Raw genomic sequence first — 18,697 nt, forward strand, 5'->3', positions numbered from 1 at the left:
TGGTGATCAACGGAAAGGGGGGAAACGCATAATGCGTCCCTGTCGGCCAAGTTTGGCGAAATGCATCCACTGCTACTGCCTCCGGATCCGGCCTCCAGCTGTAAAAGAGGAATAACTGTCGGTTGAGGCGTGAGGCGAAAAGATCCGTGTGGAACGGACCCCAGAGACCCTGAAGCGTTAGAAACACAGATCGTTCCAGCGTCCAGTCGCTGGAATCTGTAAGGTATCGGGAATTCCAGTCTGCCACGGAGTTGGACACACCTGGAATATACTCCGCTATCGGAATAATGTCGCGAGAAAGGCAGAAATGGCAAAATTCGGACGCGATGTCCGCTAACATCTTGGATTTCGTGCCCCCTAGGCGGTTGATGTATTGCACCGCCGCCACGTTGTCCATGCGTAGTAATACGCAACAGTTGGACCTCTGAGAGAGGAAGCTCCTGAGGGCGAAAAAGGCCGCCAGGAGTTCCAGTGCATTGATATGGAGGGAAGATTCTTCGACGGACCATGTCCCTCCTGTGGTGGAGTGGCCACACCGGGCCCCCCAGCCCTGTCGGCTCGCATCCGACTCCAAAACCACGTCCGGGCTGGAATTGAAGATCGTCTTGCCGCTCCATTCGATGGCATGCCGAAGCCACCACCGTAACTCTTCCTCCGATTCCGGACAAAGAGTGACCTCGTCCGCGTAACGCAGACCCTGCCGTAAGTGTAGGGTCTTGAGGCGTTGCAGAGCCCGATAATGAAGCGGGGCCGGAAAAATTGCCTGAATGGAGGCCGCTAGCAGACCGACTATACGTGAGATCACTCTCAACGATACTCGGCCTTTTCGCAAGACTGCTCTGATTTCCTTGCGAATCAAGGCCAGTTTGGACTTGGGTAAACGTAGTACCGCCTGTCTGGTGTCTACTAAGAACCCCAAAAACTCCATCTCCTGACCTGGAGAGAGTACTGACTTTTTGTGGTTGATGAGGAAACCTAGGTCCTCCAGTAATGTCACTGTCCACAGTTTGTGCAGACTGGCTTGCTCTCTGGAACGTGCCATAATTAGTAAGTCGTCCAGATATATTATCAGGCGTACACCTCTGCATCGCAATGCGGCTACGACGGGTTTCATTATTTTGGTGAAGCACCATGGAGCTGATGAAAGACCGAAGGGTAGGCAAGTAAATTGCCACATTCTGCCCCTCCATAGAAATCTTAGAAATTGCTGAGAGGCAGGATGCATGGGAATTGTTAGGTATGCATCCTTTAGGTCTATCTTGACCATCCAATCTCCCGGGATCAGAAGGTCTCGCAGTAAGTGGATCCCCTCCATTTTGAAGTGACGATACGTCACATGTTGGTTTAACTGTCTTAAGTTTATCACCGGCCGATAACCTCCGTCTTTCTTCTTGACTAAGAAGAGAGTGCTTACGAACCCGGGTGACCAGGGGTCGACTTCTACTACCGCCTGTTTTGATATGAGTTCTTCTAGTTCCAAGTCTATGAGGCGTACATTTGGAGGAGAAAAATGAATGGGATGCGGTCTGATGTTCATGACCGGTTTTAGAGAGGAAATCTATGTGATAGCCCGTTACCGCTGCTAGTATCCACGTGTCTGCTGTAATCGTGGACCAGACGTGGGTAAAATACTGTAGCCTGCCCCCCACAGGTATGTGTGTGTGGTAATGTGGCATCATACTCACCAGTGGGCGGACGAGATCTAGGGAATCCTCTGCCTCCGCGTCCCCTCCAGGGGCGTCCTCGTGGGGAAAGAAGGGGGCCGGTTGTGCCACAGGGATTGGATATTGCTGTTGAGCGGTAGCGTAAGGTTGAGCGGGGGGTCTGGAATAAGCTCTGTAATAATTGTTACGGCCGGCAGAGCGACCCCTACCTGCCGGCCTTGTGAAAAACCTTAGTCCCAGTACCAGGCTTTTTAAGAGAGGATTAAGCCTTGTCAAGGCTGGTGAACAGACTAACGAATTTGTTTATATTTTTGATCAAATCCTCTCCAAATAGGAGGCCTTCGGCTGAAGGTCCCGGCTCAGTCTCAGCCAAATGAGACAACTGGGGGTCGAGTCTCATTAATATCGACCTGCGTCGCTCAGTAGAGCATGTAGTATTGGCCGAACCCAGGAGACAGATGGCCCTCTGTGCCCAACCTCTTAATTGGGTCAAGTCCACGGGGTCATCTGTGGAAGCCGCTTGTTCTGATAAATTTAATATTTTTGTCAGAGGGCCCAACAAGTCTAAAATGCGATCTTGTATCGCCTTAAATGAGCGCTCGATACCTTTTTTGGTATACTTGCCATTTTTAAGCAGGTACTTTAACAGTACTGGATCAATTTCAGGTGTATGGGCCACCTTTTTGGGGACAAATGGCCTGGGGCATTCTGCCCTCAGTTTGTTCCTATTGACCCTGTCCAGGGTCCTCCTTGTCCAGTGTTCTACATATTGTGATACTTGCGGTAGGGGTGCCCAGTCACCTGACCGCGGATGCGATATTGCATCCGGGTTGAAGAATGATTCCCCTAGGGAATCTAAGATAGCCTCAGAAGGCAAGTCAGGGTCGACTTCTTTTAAGTCAGACATAAGCCCAGCTTCCTCAATCTCCGTATCAGAATCTGTGGTCACTGCCACCTCGGATCCTTCTGAAGATTCGTCATTAGACGTATCATTAAAGGAGTTCGGCTTTGCTCGCCTAAGGGACTTAAGGCGTTTATGTGGTATCTCCTTGTGAGTCAAGGGTCGTTGAGGATTCTGCTCAGGAAGGCTGGGTTGACCGGCCATGTTGGGTCCGGTCTTATGCATCAATTCTACTTCCCCTGCCGTGGAGTCGGAATACGCAGTAAGGTGTCTGCGTTTGAAAGGAGCTTTCCCTTTCTTAACATTACTCTCTGTAACCTGGGAGGTGGAAGGGTTAACAGCAGAGGACAGTGCAGCCTGCACAGATCTGTTGATGAGGTCCTGAATTTGGGCAGCTGTGAGAAGCTGAGGTGAATCAGATGGAAAATCATCCACTGTCATCTCCCTGGGTAAGGTGTTAGCTCCTTCTGCCATGAAGTCCAATATATACTAGTACTAATTAGGGCTATAGTAATGTATATGTACTACAGTCTAGAGCAACAGAGTATAACTATAAGCGCACTGCACTGAGCAAACTAAGTTCTCAGGGCAGCACAGAACAAGGTTGAACTCACTATACAATCTGTAGGTACCGCTCTCCTCACCGCTCGCAGCAGACTGGCGATGCGGTGAAGAGGAGGTACAGAACTAGGGTGTTCTCAGCCGTAATCTCGCGATGTTACGGCTGAGAAACTCTATGATTGGTCAGTAAATGACCGCGCCTCACGGAGGGCCCGCCCCCTTCCCTGACCGCGCGCGCGAGTCGTAGCCGCGGCGGGAAGAAGGAGAAGAAGAAGGGGGAAGGGTAAAAGGACGCTCACAAGATGGCGTCTAAAGGTAAGAGTATGAGGCAAAAAGGGGAAAAGAAAACAGGATTAGGAGGGAGGAGAAGAGCGCCCGAACGCGCGGACAGCAGCTCCCTTCTCCCTATGATATAACAGGGCAGAAGCCCAGAGGGAAAAAGAGAGAATGAATAGAAAAGAAAGAATAAAATATTTAAAGAGAGAGTAGTAAGATAGTGTTAAGTGTAAACACAAAACAATTCTGAATACACTGCACAGGTAGGAACAAATTAAGAAGTAACTTATACATGAATTGAAGGAATACTTATCTTATCTCTGCCATGAGCAGAAAGAAAGAGGAGGAGTGTTACTAAGGCAGCCCTTTATATAGAGTCACTGGGATAGGAGTGGCTATCAGGATTGCAAGGACTGCTGGGATATGTAGTCTGTTTCATCGTTTTCAAAGAAGAAAAGTTTTTTCTGTTAGAATTATATAAACAAAGATAGTTTTCTGCTATGGGCATTAATAAAGAAAGATTAATGCATAAGATATGAGCCTCCTGTCTGATATATAACTCAGGATCAGTACAGGATAAGTAATGTATGTACACAGTGACCTCACCAGCAGAATAGTGAGTACAGCTCTGGAGTATAATACAGGATATAACTCAGGATCAGTACAGGATAAGTAATGTAATGTATGTACACAGTGACCTCACCAGCAGAATAGTGAGTACAGCTCTGGGGTATAATACAGGATATAACTCAGGATCAGTACAGGATAAGTAATGTAATGTATGTACACAGTGACCTCACCAGCAGAATAGTGAGTACAGCTCTGGAGTATAATACAGGATATAACTCAGGATCAGTACAGGATAAGTAATGTAATGTATATACACAGTGACCTCACCAGCAGAATAGTGAGTACAGCTCTGGAGTATAATACAGGATATAACTCAGGATCAGTACAGGATAAGTAATGTAATGTATGTACACAGTGACCTCACCAGCAGAATAGTGAGTACAGCTCTGGAGTATAATACAGGATATAACTCAGGATCAGTACAGGATAAGTAATGTAATGTATGTACACAGTGACCTCACCAGCAGAATAGTGAGTACAGCTCTGGAGTATAATACAGGATATAACTCAGGATCAGTACAGGATAAGTAATGTAATGTATGTACACAGTGACCTCACCAGCAGAATAGTGAGTGCAGCTCTGGGGTATAATACAGGATATAACTCAGGATCAGTACAGGATAAGTAATGTAATGTATGTACACAGTGACCTCACCAGCAGAGTAGTGAGTACAGCTCTGGAGTGCTGACCAATTAGTTGCGGGTGTGGTCGTGCTTCAGCTGTGCTGTGTGTGTCTGCTGTGTCTCCTGAGCTCCAGGGATTTCCACCTGTTCCACCTGGGGCCTGCTTCCTCCTCCCCAGGGAGGGAGTGGGTTTCCAGGCATGAGTGAGGGAGGCGAGGCCCAGGCTTCTGCTCCTCGGACTAGGCCGCAGGGGAGCAGTAGAAGCCAGCAAGCGGCCGGAACATCGGAGGATTTGGGGGTGAGGCGTTCTACTAGGAGTCGCAGCAATGCTGCTCCAACTCCCCCCACAGAGGTGAGGAGCTCCAAGGCTGGATCCACCTCGGGAAAGCTGGGTGTTTCCAGCAGAAAGCTGGGTTCATCAGGAAGGAGGCAGAGTACTCACGGAGGTGAAGCCGACCTCAGTGAGGAAGGCTGGGGAGTGCTGAGGACCCGGGAGTCTATTTCCACCTATACGTCCCGGGTAAAAAGTCACCTCCGTGAGTATGAAGACGCCTGTAAGGCCATCAGGAGGCTCGGAGAGGGACTTCGCTGTGCCCGTGCCAGAGCCAAGGTATCTCCTAAGAGGAAAAAGGCAGAGATCCAGGCAGAGATAAAAAGACTTATGGCTGAAATACAAGCTTTGGAGGAGAGGAGAGCAGAATTACTGGCGAAGAGTGGTCCATTTAAAGAGAAATTGGAAAATGAGGAGCGCTTCAGGGTGACAGAAGAAGATAAAAATAAAAGGTTGATGGGGCTGCAACCTGAGAGCCAGGTGGATGATGAGGAGGAGATAGAGGGAGAACAACAGCCAGATCCACCTGGTGGCCTGTCGCAACAGCAGCAGGCCCCGTACAGTGGGCCCCCTGCACAGCAACCAGCAGTATCACCTGCCGACTCAGGGGAGGACAGTGACAGCAGCTACCAGGGAGGGGCGCTAATGGCCCAGATACGTATGCTGGAATCCCCAGTGTGTCCTCAGAACCTGGTGTTTGGAGATGAGCTCCCAAATGAGGCACCTGGGGGTAAGAAGAAAAAGAAGACCAAGCCAAAGCAGCAAGAAGTGGTGAGTTACATCTACACCCCCCTCCCTGTAAACCCTGAGTCGGCCGCAGGGTCAGCTCATTGTGCAAGCCCCGTTACCCAGCCCAGCCCGTGTTCTGTGGTGGACTCGGTGCAAAGGTGCGGGGAGAGTACAGATACTAAAAGGGCGCAGAGCTCCATGCCTGTTTGCAGTAGCAGGGATGGAGCAGAGAAGGCATCGGCCGAAAGGCCGTACAGTGAGGGCGGCCCAGCGGTGGGCATAGAGGCAGACTCCGGTGCTGTAGTTCGCTCCCCTGTGGGAGAGGGGGGTGACTCAGTGCCGGAGGTAGTCGTGGTGGCTAAGGGAAAAATAGATTCTCCCAAAAGTAGAAAAAAACTTTTGTTTTGCATTGGCGCCGCTGATCCAGATCAGCGGCGCCCAGGAGCTGGACATTCTAGTACGGATGAGGCGGAGGGTACTGGTAAAAACAGGGCTGGGGCCGCTAATAAACAGGCTAGGCAGGCTTCCCGGTCCTTGTATAAGGGACCGGTGACCTGTCCTGTGGTGATGGCTCCAGCCCTGGTACCCAGTGATGCTGACAGTACAAAATCTGCGCCAGAACGCACCGGTCCAGCCAGTATGAATGTGGAGGTTAATGTTGGAGTGACTGAGGGTGTGAAAGAGGGGAATAATTCATCTGTTACTAAAAATCTGTCTGGGGCTTTGAATAGTGGTTTGGGCTGTAGCACGGGTGGAGGTATGGGGGGCACATCAGCTAAAATAGGGGTCAATGGTTTGGGTATGGATTATGTGGAGGAGGGTGGTGAAGGGGCACAGATTAGTGGTGGGAATGTAGGGCCTGGTCCAGTTGCACCCCCAGCGGTGGCAGCACCCATCCGCAGCTACGCGAATGTCACCGCTGGGTTAAGGGGGGCAGCTTCCTCGTCCTCTGGCTCTGGGGAGAACAGTTTGCAGCAGCGTCTCCTGGGGGCCTTAAGGAGAGGGGAGAGATCGATCAATGTAGAGGGTAGGGAGGTTGATCTATCCTTCTGGATAGAGAGACATGGTCTTTCAGCCTTCCGAGAGGAAAGAGGGGGGGATAATGTGTGGTCCCTCCCTACAGCCGGGCCAGGTGGTCTCCGTAGGAATGTGGTCCGGCTGAGGTGGAGAGGCAGTGATACATGTCCTCCAAGATCTAAAGTTGTTGAGCTTCTGCTGAAGTTGGGCTTTAAGGCAGCTGACATCTATGCCTTGATACATCCTTATGGTACCCCTGAGTTCGATATCAGCTTTGTTCGGCCGGAGGGGCTTGAGCTCTTCTGGTCGAATTATGAGTTGGTAAAGAATGAGCCCGGCTGGCGAGACTTTGCCATTCAGGCAGTGTCTCGCCAAAATAATGTCAAGAAGGTGACCGTTTTAACCCGTAATGAATCGCTTTCTTGTATTGACATCATGACGTGGCTAGGTCGGTATGGTGAGGTGGTGGAGGTCCCAAAAAAGAACAGGGATGAATATGGCATCTGGTCAGGGGCCTGGACGTTTATGGTCAAGCTTAGGCGTTCAGGAAACACCGTTACCCATATACCATCTGCGACCTTCCTCGGAAGGGATCGTATCCAGATCTTCTACCAGGGTCAGCCGAAGCTCTGTCACAGATGTGGTGACCCCACACATTTTAGTGCCAATTGCACTGTGCAGAAGTGCACTCTGTGTGGGGAAATAGGCCATCTCGCTACATCTTGTGCAGAGATTAGGTGTCACCTGTGTGGTGACTTAGGTCACCCATTCAGTCGCTGCCCTCGTTCCTTTGTCAACGCGGTTGTTGCCCCGGTGGGAGTAAGCCGTGAGGTGGATTCTGCTGGGGGGATGGCTGTCGGGGATGAAGGGGTGCAGGGGCCAGGGAAGAAAAGTAAGCAGAAGACGCCTGCCCAACTGAGGCGTCTCGAGAAGCGTCAAAGGGACAGGGAGATTCAGGACTCACAGGAGCATCAACCAACTGGGGTGACTCCTGATCCTGTCCCTGCGGCCAGTTTTACTGCTGAGGCCCTGGGGGATAGTGAACTGGATGAGGAGACTGGAAGGATCCACAAAGAGGGGGATGCCGTCTCCTCACTGTCCTCCCATGGTGGGAGCGCGGATGAGGACAGTGGGGGATGGGCAGAAACAAAGCGGGGTACTCGGAAGAATAAGAAAAGGAGAGATGTAAGATCTTCTCCCACCTGCCAGATGCCAAAGGAAGGTACAACTGATCTCCCTCTGATTGGTCTCTCCAACCGGTTCCGAGCCCTCCGCGACATTTCCTCTTCGGAGGAGGGGGTGGCTGGGGGTGAGGTTCCGGATGTTGCGGTGGGGCTCACAGGAGACGCTGAGTCCTCTCTCCCTGGGGAATCTATGTCTTCAGGGGGGGAGACAGGCCCAGAGTCAGGGGACGAGGAAAATGTATATAAAGGGAAAATGGACACATCTATTTCACTTAAAAGGGGTAAACCATCATCTGATGAGGAGGGTGGTGGGGTGGATGGGAAGGATGGTGGGAAAAAGAAAGCTGTCTAACTCAATCACCCTTGATGGCGGCACCCTCTCCGTTGACCCTGGCATCCATTAATGTTGCCAGCATAAAGTCAGATACGGCTCGATTTGCGGCCTATGATTTTTTTGCCCATATTAATGCTGATATTTTATTTTTGCAGGAGACCAGGCTAACAGATATGTCATCTATCTACAAGGCTAAAAGAGAGTGGAGGAATGGGCCCTCCTACTGGTCTCTTGGGGCCGAGCCGTATAGCGGAGTGGCGGTCCTTTTTACCGCAGCGGTAGAATGCCGACGGGTTATCGAGTTAGAAATGGGGAGGTGCCTGATCTTAGATGTCCTCATGAAGGGACAAGAACTTCGCCTTATTAACATCTACGGCCCACAGTCTAAGTGGGACCGGAAGTGTCTCTTTAGGAGGATCAAGCCCTATCTTTTTACAAGTCGGCAGGTGGTCTTTGGAGGGGACTTTAATGCTGTCACGAGGCCCCAAGACAGGGGAGGTGCCAGAGACAAGCTGACTTATGATAGCGTCGCCCTTAATAGCATAGCAAGTGAGGCTCGCCTGGTGGATGTCCACATCCGGTACACCCCAGGCCACGCGGGATTCACCTATCATAGGGGTAGTTGTAGGTCTAGGATAGACAGGTTTTATTTAAAGGAGGAGGCCGTCTCTTCAGCAGTATCTGTTGTTGAGGTGGAGTTCTCCGATCACTGTTTAATTTTGTTTTCTCTGAATGTTGCAGAGACCCCCCGGATGGGCAGAGGCTATTGGAAGCTGAATTCGTCTCTCTTGGAAGAAGCGGAGATAAGACAGTCCTTTGAGGATTTTCTTCAGAGCCAGGTACCATTGCTGGGCCTTTGTAGCAGTAAGTCAGAGTGGTGGGAGATCTTCAAGGAAAGGGTTGCGAGATTCTTCCGCCAGCTCTCGGGCCTCAGAAGCCTAAACAGGTACCGTTTGTACCAGGGCCTGAGGAAGAAACTTGAGAACCTTGTCTCGACTGGAGGTAGCCGAGAGGATATCTCCAGAGTGAAATCCTTGCTGATGAGGTGTCAGTACGATAGGCACGCATCTTTGGTTTTTGAGAGGGATTACGGGAAGTACCGCTCGCCTGACCCTTACAGAAACTGCAAGATGTCAGTGAATAGTAAAATAGTCTCAGGACTGATTGATAGTACGGGATCCTTGAAAAGGTCCAGATCAGGGATCTTGGAGGTCGTCAGATCCTTCTACTCGCACCTCTTGGGAAGGAAGGACCTAGATCGAGATAAGGTATCAGCTTTCTTGGCTGAAACCGTCCCTGAACCAGGAGTAGACCCCTCTCTTGACGTTTTGACAGAGATGATCCGGGAAGAGGAAGTCAGGATGGCTATTGATGGGCTTGCCCTCAAGAAGTCACCCGGTCCGGATGGCTTAACATCTGAGTTCTATAAGACCTTTAAGGACACTTTGGTTCCCCTCTTGACTGCGGTTTTTAATGAGTGTCTATCCTCGGGCACTCTGCCAAAGTCAATGAGGAGGTCAGCGCTGATCATCCTGTCAAAGGGTAAAGACCCGTTCCACATTGAGAATTGGCGTCCCATAGCGCTTCTCAATGTGGACCGAAAGATTCTGGCAAAAGTGCTGTTTAACCGGCTGGTGGAGTTTGCACCCCGGCTCCTTTCGGGGGCTCAGAATTGCTCTGTTCCGGGCCGCAGTACATTTAGTGCTGGCCACTGGAAGGGGTACTTGCTGTCCTTGGATCAGGCAAAAGCGTTTGATCGGGTTAACCATGAGTACCTCTGGTCTGTTCTTCTGAGATATGGCCTGCCGGGGGGGTTTGTTGATTGGCTTAAGATCTTGTACGCAGGGGCAGAGAGTTTCCCGCTTGTGAATGGTTGGATTGGCCGCTCTTTTGAGGTTGGGTCTGGCGTCCGTCAGGGTTGTCCTTTGAGCCCGTTGCTGTACGTGTTTGCAATTGATCCTTTCCTTAGGAGGATTGATTGTGGACCGTTGGCGGGGGTGAGAATGGACCTGGCGGTGCCGGATTTGGCTCTGAGGGCGGTAGCGTATGCTGATGATGTCACCGTGTTTGTCTCCTCACAAGAGGAAGGCCAATGGGTGATGTCAGAGGTGGACCGCTACTCGGAGGCATCCGGGTCCAAGATCAACCGGGATAAGTGCGAGAGTCTCTGGCTGGGAGGGGGAGATCCTAGTTTTGATCTCCCGGACGCCCTTCCAGGGCCCCAGGAATCTGCAAAAGTTCTCGGCATCGAATTTGGCCAAGGGGATTACCCCAAACAAAACTGGGACAGCAGGCTTAAGATCGCCGCTCAGAAGGTGGATCAGTGGAAGGGTTGGTCTTTGACCCTCCGGGAAAGGGTTAACCTGATCAAAACATTCCTGCTCCCTTTACTGATATACCTGGGCAGTGTATGCATGTTGCCAGAACCTCTTTGGACCCGGGTCTACAGTGTGTTCTTCCAGATGTTATGGGGGAACAGACTGAACCTAGTGAAGAGGGAGGTTACTTACCGTACGAGGAGACTAGGGGGGTTGTGTATGGTCAACCCTGTGGTGTTCCTAGTGAATACCTTTCTTAAGACCAATATAGCAAACCTCTGGTCAGAGAGGGCTCCTCCGTGGGTATCCTCCTGTAGGGGATGGTTTCAGCCTTTCTTCCAGGAATGGGAGACAGGAGGGCAAGTGAAGGATCTTCGCACACCACACGGGCATCTCCCGGCTTATGCTACCCCGGTTCTGAAGGTTATTCGTCGGTGGGTTCTGGGGATGTGGGAGATTAGGACTCTGTCGAGGAAATTTCTTGACAAGAGGGTCCTGTCTTCTCATTTCCAGAGGCCATTGGCGCTCAAGGACTGCCCAAGTCGGGATCTGGAGGTGGGTTTAGAGCTTTTGAATTCTATCAGGATCCCCTTGAAGTTTTGGGACTTGACTTGGCGCTGCTTCCATGGGAAACTGTGTGTGAGGGACAATCTGAAGTGCAGGAGCTCTGATGACCGGGGATGTCCCCGCGAAGAGTGTGGAGGCATGCTGGAAAGCATGGAGCATTTTCTGCTTCATTGTCCCTTTAACACAGAGGTTTACACCAGGGTGGGCGCTTCCATTGGTTGGCCTCGGCTGGCCAGTCTATCCTATGCGGAATGGGCCTATGGGGCATTCAGAAACCTTGGAGGCTGGGACCGGTGCACTTTATTCCTAGTCAGCTCAGTGGTTAGGTACTACACGTGGAACGCACGGTGTTTAGTGTCGACGCAGCGTAAAATCCTCCCTGTGGATGTGGTGGTTAGGAACATTCTCGGTGACCTGGTGAAGGTGCGTTCTCTGGAGTACGAGAGGCTGGGTGCTGGCAGGGCCTCTCGTCTATGGAGGGGCTCTGCCTTTAAAGTGCCTTAGCCTGTTGTCCCCCCCTGGTGGTGGGCTGATGCTGGCACATTAGTCTTTTTGTTTTGAGCAGTTGGTTTATGGTAATATAGGGCTTGCAGGCACTGAACTTGAGCTTTAGGGGTTTGTTGTTTGGCTTATATTGTTATATGTATTTGTTATTGTATTTATTGTTGTAGTCTATTTGTATACTTATGTATTGTATATATTGTTAGTCTGTGTATATTTTATGTAATGTATATATTGTATATATTGTGTGATGCCACCTGGGGTTTGGGTTTAGTTTAGGTTGGGTGGTGGGTTAAAAAGGGGGGAGGGGGTTTGTGTGGGACTTTTATATATACAGAAAATCCTGGACTGGTTCATGGACGTCTGGTAACATGTACTGGGGGCATGGGATGCGGGACCAGCTCAGGGCCAAAAAAAAAAAAAAAAAAAAAAAAAAGTGGTGTTATTTTGTTTGTGTTGGGTTTTATTATTTTGTATATATTATTATTGTTGTTGTTGTTATTCTTTTTGGTATATTACTGGTATTGGGTTTTTGGTTTTGCAACTGGGCCAGGAAATTCACATTTAGTATTAGTGTATATTAGTGTATATAGTTTATTAGTATAGTATGGGTATTATGGGTATTATAGGAATATGTCTTTTGTAAATATTGTATATATTTGTTTGTGTGCAGGAATGAGTGTGGGGTGGACCGGTGTTGTATTTTATGCTATTGTGTTGGTTTTATGATCATTATATTGAAATGTTCTGTCGGATATGATATGTTTATGTTTTGTAATTTTTTTATTGTTATGTTTGAAATTTTAATAAAAGATCTACAGGATATAACTCAGGATCAGTACAGGATAAGTAATGTAATGTATGTACACAGTGACCTCACCAGCAGAATAGTGAGTACAGCTCTGGAGTATAATACAGGATATAACTCAGGATCAGTACAGGATAAGTAATGTAATGTATGTACACAGTGACCTTACCAGCAGAATAGTGAGTACAGCTCTGGGGTATAATACAGGATATAACTCAGGATCAGTACAGGATAAGTAATGTAATGTATGTACACAGTGACCTCACCAGCAGAATAGTGAGTACAGCTCTGGGGTATAATACAGGATATAACTCAGGATCAGTACAGGATAAGTAATGTAATGTATGTACACAGTGACCTCACCAGCAGAATAGTGAGTACAGCTCCGGAGTATAATACAGGATCAGTAATATAATGTTTCTTTCCTCACAGGGGACTCTGAGGTCGCTGAGTTACAACGTGAACACATTCTGCAGATGTCTCAGCTCCAGGCGGACATTGAGATGCTCAGAAGGGATGTCACCCGGATGCCACCTCGGGGGACCCATGGGCCTCCACCTTTCCAGCCTCCACTTCCACCCCCGATGCACCCGTCTGGACAACCTCTAGGAAAACCAGAGCCAACTATAGCCCTGGGGGGTGTGGTGAGTGGCCGCCATGTAATTGTGTGGTATAAGGAGACGTCGGCCCCGTTTACTCCTCTCACAATCTTCTTATAATAGGATATCGGACGTCACCTTGGTCTTGGTCTATGATTATATGGTCAGGGATATATTATCTTATTTTTAGTCCTGTTCTTCTATTAGCCTGTCCTCAGGGGGCGCTATTGTTTGACCAGAATTTCTTCTGTTTTAGGACTCTATGCGGCCTTTAAGCCCCACAGTGAAGAGACATATGGTGGAGCCCCTGGATGCGCTGGGCCCGGCCCCATATGACCCGGTGTAAGGAGCCGATTGTATAATTCTCTAGATTACTGCAGGTTATCAGAGGCGTATTGTGCAGTATGTACATGATGGTGGTTGTAGTGCTGCTGTGTGACCGTGCAGTATGTACATGATGGTGGTTGTAGTGCTGCTGTGTGACTGTGCAGTATATACATGATGGTGGTTGTAGTCCTGCTGTGTGACCCTGCAGTATGTACATGATGATGGTTGTAGTGCTGCTGTGTGACTGTGCAGTATGTACATGATGGTGGTTGTAGTGCTGCTGTGTGACCCTGCAGTATATACATGATGATGGTTGTAGTCCTGCTGTGTGACCCTGCAGTATGTACATGATGGTGGTTGGAGTGCTGCTGTGTGGCCGTGCAGTATGTACATGATGGTGGTTGTAGTGCTGCTGTGTGACTGTGCAGTATGTACATGATGGTGGTTGTAGTGCTGCTGTGTGACCCTGCAGTATGTACATGATGGTGGTTGGAGTGCTGCTGTGTGACCCTGCAGTATGTACATGATGGTGGTTGTAGTCCTGCTGTGTGACTGTGCAGTATGTACATGATGGTGGTTGTAGTGCTGCTGTGTGACCCTGCAGTATGTATATGATGGTGGTTGTAGTCCTGCTGTGTGACTGTGCATTATGTACATGATGGTGGTTGTAGTGCTGCTGTGTGACCCTGCAGTGTGTTCATGATGGTGGTTGTAGTGCTGCTGTGTGACCCTGCAGTATGTACATGATGGTGGTTGTAGTGCTGCTGTGTGACCCTGCAGTATATACATGATGGTGGTTGTAGTGCTGCTGTGTGACCCTGCAGTATGTACATGATGCTGGTTGTAGTGCTGCTGTGTGACTGTGCAGTATGTACATGATGGTGGTTGTAGTCCTGCTGTGTGACTGTGCAGTATGTACATGATGGTGGTTGTAGTGCTGCTGTGTGACCCTGCAGTATATACATGATGGTGGTTGTAGTCCTGCTGTGTGACTGTGCAGTATGTACATGATGGTGGTTGTAGTCCTGCTGTGTGACTGTGCAGTATGTACATGATGGTGGTTGTAGTCCTGCTGTGTGACTGTGTAGTATGTACATGATGGTGGTTGTAGTGCCGCTGTGTGACTGTGCAGTATGTACATGATGGTGGTTGTAGTCCTGCTGTGTGACTGTGCAGTATGTACATGATGGTGGTTGTAGTGCTGCTGTGTGACCCTGCAGTATGTACATGATGGTGGTTGTAGTGCTGCTGTGTGACCGTGCAGTATGTACATGATGGTGGTTTTAGTGCTGCTGTGTGACTGTGCAGTATGTACATGATGGTGGTTGTAGTCGTGCTGTGTGACTGTGCAGTATGTACATGATGGTGGTTGTTGTCCTGCTGTGTGACTGTGCAGTATGTACATGATGGTGGTTGTAGTCCTGCTGTGTGACTGTGTAGTATGTACATGATGGTGGTTGTAGTGCTGCTGTGTGACTGTGCAGTATGTACATGATGATGGTTGTAGTCCTGCTGTGTGACCCTGCAGTATGTACATGATGGTGATTGTAGTCCTGCTGTGTGACCCTGCAGTATGTACATGATGGTGGTTGTAGTGCTGCTGTGTGACTGTGCAGTATGTACATGATGGTGGTTGTAGTGCTGCTGTGTGACTGTGCAGTATGTACATGATGGTGGTTGTAGTGCTGCTGTGTGACTGTGCAGTATGTACATGATGGTGGTTGTAGTGCTGCTGTGTGACTGTGCAGTATGTACATGATGGTGGTTGTAGTCCTGCTGTGTGACTGTGCAGTATGTACATGATGGTGGTTGTAGTGCTGCTGTGTGACTGTGCAGTATGTACATGATGGTGGTTGTAGTGCTGCTGTGTGACTGTGCAGTATGTATATGATGGTGGTTGTAGTCCTGCTGTGTGACTGTGCAGTATGTATATGATGGTGGTTGTAGTGCTGCTGTGTGACTGTGCAGTATGTACATGATGGTGGTTGTAGTGCTGCTGTGTGACTGTGCAGTATGTACATGATGATGGTTGTAGTGCTGCTGTGTGACCCTGCAGTATATACATGATGATGGTTGTAGTCCTGCTGTGTGACCCTGCAGTATGTACATGATGGTGGTTGGAGTGCTGCTGTGTGGCCGTGCAGTATGTACATGATGGTGGTTGTAGTGCTGCTGTGTGACTGTGCAGTATGTACATGATGGTGGTTGTAGTGCTGCTGTGTGACCCTGCAGTATGTACATGATGGTGGTTGGAGTGCTGCTGTGTGACCCTGCAGTATGTACATGATGGTGGTTGTAGTCCTGCTGTGTGACTGTGCAGTATGTACATGATGGTGGTTGTAGTGCTGCTGTGTGACCCTGCAGTATGTATATGATGGTGGTTGTAGTCCTGCTGTGTGACTGTGCATTATGTACATGATGGTGGTTGTAGTGCTGCTGTGTGACCCTGCAGTGTGTTCATGATGGTGGTTGTAGTGCTGCTGTGTGACCCTGCAGTATGTACATGATGGTGGTTGTAGTGCTGCTGTGTGACCCTGCAGTATATACATGATGGTGGTTGTAGTGCTGCTGTGTGACCCTGCAGTATGTACATGATGCTGGTTGTAGTGCTGCTGTGTGACTGTGCAGTATGTACATGATGGTGGTTGTAGTCCTGCTGTGTGACTGTGCAGTATGTACATGATGGTGGTTGTAGTGCTGCTGTGTGACCCTGCAGTATATACATGATGGTGGTTGTAGTCCTGCTGTGTGACTGTGCAGTATGTACATGATGGTGGTTGTAGTCCTGCTGTGTGACTGTGCAGTATGTACATGATGGTGGTTGTAGTCCTGCTGTGTGACTGTGTAGTATGTACATGATGGTGGTTGTAGTGCTGCTGTGTGACTGTGCAGTATGTACATGATGGTGGTTGTAGTCCTGCTGTGTGACTGTGCAGTATGTACATGATGGTGGTTGTAGTGCTGCTGTGTGACCCTGCAGTATGTACATGATGGTGGTTGTAGTGCTGCTGTGTGACCGTGCAGTATGTACATGATGGTGGTTTTAGTGCTGCTGTGTGACTGTGCAGTATGTACATGATGGTGGTTGTAGTCGTGCTGTGTGACTGTGCAGTATGTACATGATGGTGGTTGTTGTCCTGCTGTGTGACTGTGCAGTATGTACATGATGGTGGTTGTAGTCCTGCTGTGTGACTGTGTAGTATGTACATGATGGTGGTTGTAGTGCTGCTGTGTGACTGTGCAGTATGTACATGATGATGGTTGTAGTCCTGCTGTGTGACCCTGCAGTATGTACATGATGGTGATTGTAGTCCTGCTGTGTGACCCTGCAGTATGTACATGATGGTGGTTGTAGTGCTGCTGTGTGACTGTGCAGTATGTACATGATGGTGGTTGTAGTGCTGCTGTGTGACTGTGCAGTATGTACATGATGGTGGTTGTAGTGCTGCTGTGTGACTGTGCAGTATGTACATGATGGTGGTTGTAGTGCTGCTGTGTGACTGTGCAGTATGTACATGATGGTGGTTGTAGTCCTGCTGTGTGACTGTGCAGTATGTACATGATGGTGGTTGTAGTGCTGCTGTGTGACTGTGCAGTATGTATATGATGGTGGTTGTAGTGCTGCTGTGTGACTGTGCAGTATGTACATGATGGTGGTTGTAGTGAATTGTCCTGTTCACACTGACAGGGCCGGATTCGTCATCTTCTACGACTTCATCCTGGGCCTGGAGCCGACGTTCCAGAAGGTGCGGCTGGTGAACGGGCTGTACAGTAATGGGCACAGAATGGGGCAACCTTCTCCGCTCCCAGACGCCCTGTGCGAGGTGTGGAACGCTCCTCAACACCTGGCGAATAACCCCAGAGGGAACATCGCAATGTTACGGACCAAGCAACCCATTCCAAGGTACTGCCCCCCTTCCCTATACTTATATCACCTCCTGCTGTCTAGTTACCCCCCTCTGGGGGTTTTATGTGACATCCATATTGGCAAAAGGATTCTCTGTGCCACACAAGACAAGCATTGACTCTACGTGGTCCTAAATAGGCACTGTCACTTTAAAAAAAAAAAAAAACTTGACGCATTCTAGGGATATGTTAAAAGTTTGGATCCGTCGTGGTCTGAATGTGATTGCTGGAATGAGACCGAGACAAACTAACAATGTAAGTCAATGGCAGTGGTCTCCAAACTGTGGACCTCCAGCTGTTGCAAAACACAACTCCCAGCATGCCCGGACAGCCATTGGCTGTCCGGGCATGCTGGGAGTTGTAGTTTTGCAACAGCTGAAGGCACCCAAGTTGGGAAACACTGACTTAAGGCTGTCTGGATATGCTGGGAGTTGTAGTTTTGCAACAGCTGAAGGGACCATGGTTGGGAAACACTGGCCTAAGGCTGTCCGGCATGCTGGGAGTTGTAGGTTTGCAACAGCTGGAGGCACCCAAGTTGGGAAACACTGACCTAAGTCTGTCCGGGTATGCTGGGAGTTGTAGTTTTGCAACAGCTGGAGGCACCCTGGTTGGGAAACTGACCTAAGGCTGTCCGGGCATGCTGGGACTTGTAATTTTGCAACAGCTGGAGGCACCCAAGTTGGGAAACACTGACCTAAGGTTGTCCGGGCATGCTGGGAGTTGTAGTTTTGCAACAGCTGGAGGCACCCTGGTTGGGAAACACTGACCTAAGACTGTCCGGGCATGCTGGGAGTAGTAGTTTTGCAACAACTGGAGGCACCCTGGTTGGGGATCACTAGCTAAAAACATAAAGTGCTGCTCCGACCATTGCAAAACTACAACTCCCAGCATGCCCCGACAGCCAGCAGCATGCAGGGAGTTGTAATTTTGCAACAGTGGAAGCAGCAGCAGTGATCCTAAACCAGAATGCTTCCAGTTTTGCAAAACTACAACTCCCACAGCCGCTTCTGCAACTTTCTAATCTACTTAGTGCTTTAAACCTTCGCCATTTTGATAACTGCTTGCTGCCAGTGAATGGAAACATACATTTACCTGAAGTGATACATGGTGATTGAATCTATGCTTGGTGCAGGGTTCGGCCTTCCTCCTCCATCTCTCTGGTCACGGAGCTTCAGGCGGCCGGAGGATTTAACCCCTATGGCCAGGAGGTTCAGCACCTGTCGTCTTCCGGGTGGACGAAGCTCGATCTGTTCGATCAGCATAACCAGGTCCTGAGCGGCCGCTGGAAGCTGCCATTGAGGGCCCTACCCCTACGGCCGGGCCTGAGCACCGGACAGCTCAACACAGTCCCGCAGGTAACGAGAGAGCGCCGCCCCGCTGTAGGTAACTGGCGAGTGCAGAGGCAACACTTGTGACCATT

The 18,697-nt window shown here is 49.6% G+C and overlaps 1 protein-coding gene across 3 annotated transcripts in view; it reads left to right on the forward strand.

The window, feature by feature from the left end:
* CCDC17 (coiled-coil domain containing 17) overlaps positions 1-18,697 on the forward strand; it is a 78,754-nt gene that overhangs the window by 33,636 nt on the left and 26,421 nt on the right. For all 3 annotated transcript variants that reach the window (XM_056533079.1, XM_056533080.1, XM_056533081.1), the window contains exons 10-13: positions 12,878-13,089; positions 13,301-13,386; positions 17,060-17,275; positions 18,410-18,632. In XM_056533079.1, coding sequence (XP_056389054.1) covers positions 12,878-13,089; positions 13,301-13,386; positions 17,060-17,275; positions 18,410-18,632 — 737 coding nt within the window. The remainder of the gene's footprint in view (positions 1-12,877; positions 13,090-13,300; positions 13,387-17,059; positions 17,276-18,409; positions 18,633-18,697) is intronic.

The sequence above is a fragment of the Hyla sarda genome, chromosome 7, assembly GCF_029499605.1.
Source record: "Hyla sarda isolate aHylSar1 chromosome 7, aHylSar1.hap1, whole genome shotgun sequence".
NCBI classification, from domain to species: domain Eukaryota; kingdom Metazoa; phylum Chordata; class Amphibia; order Anura; family Hylidae; genus Hyla; species Hyla sarda.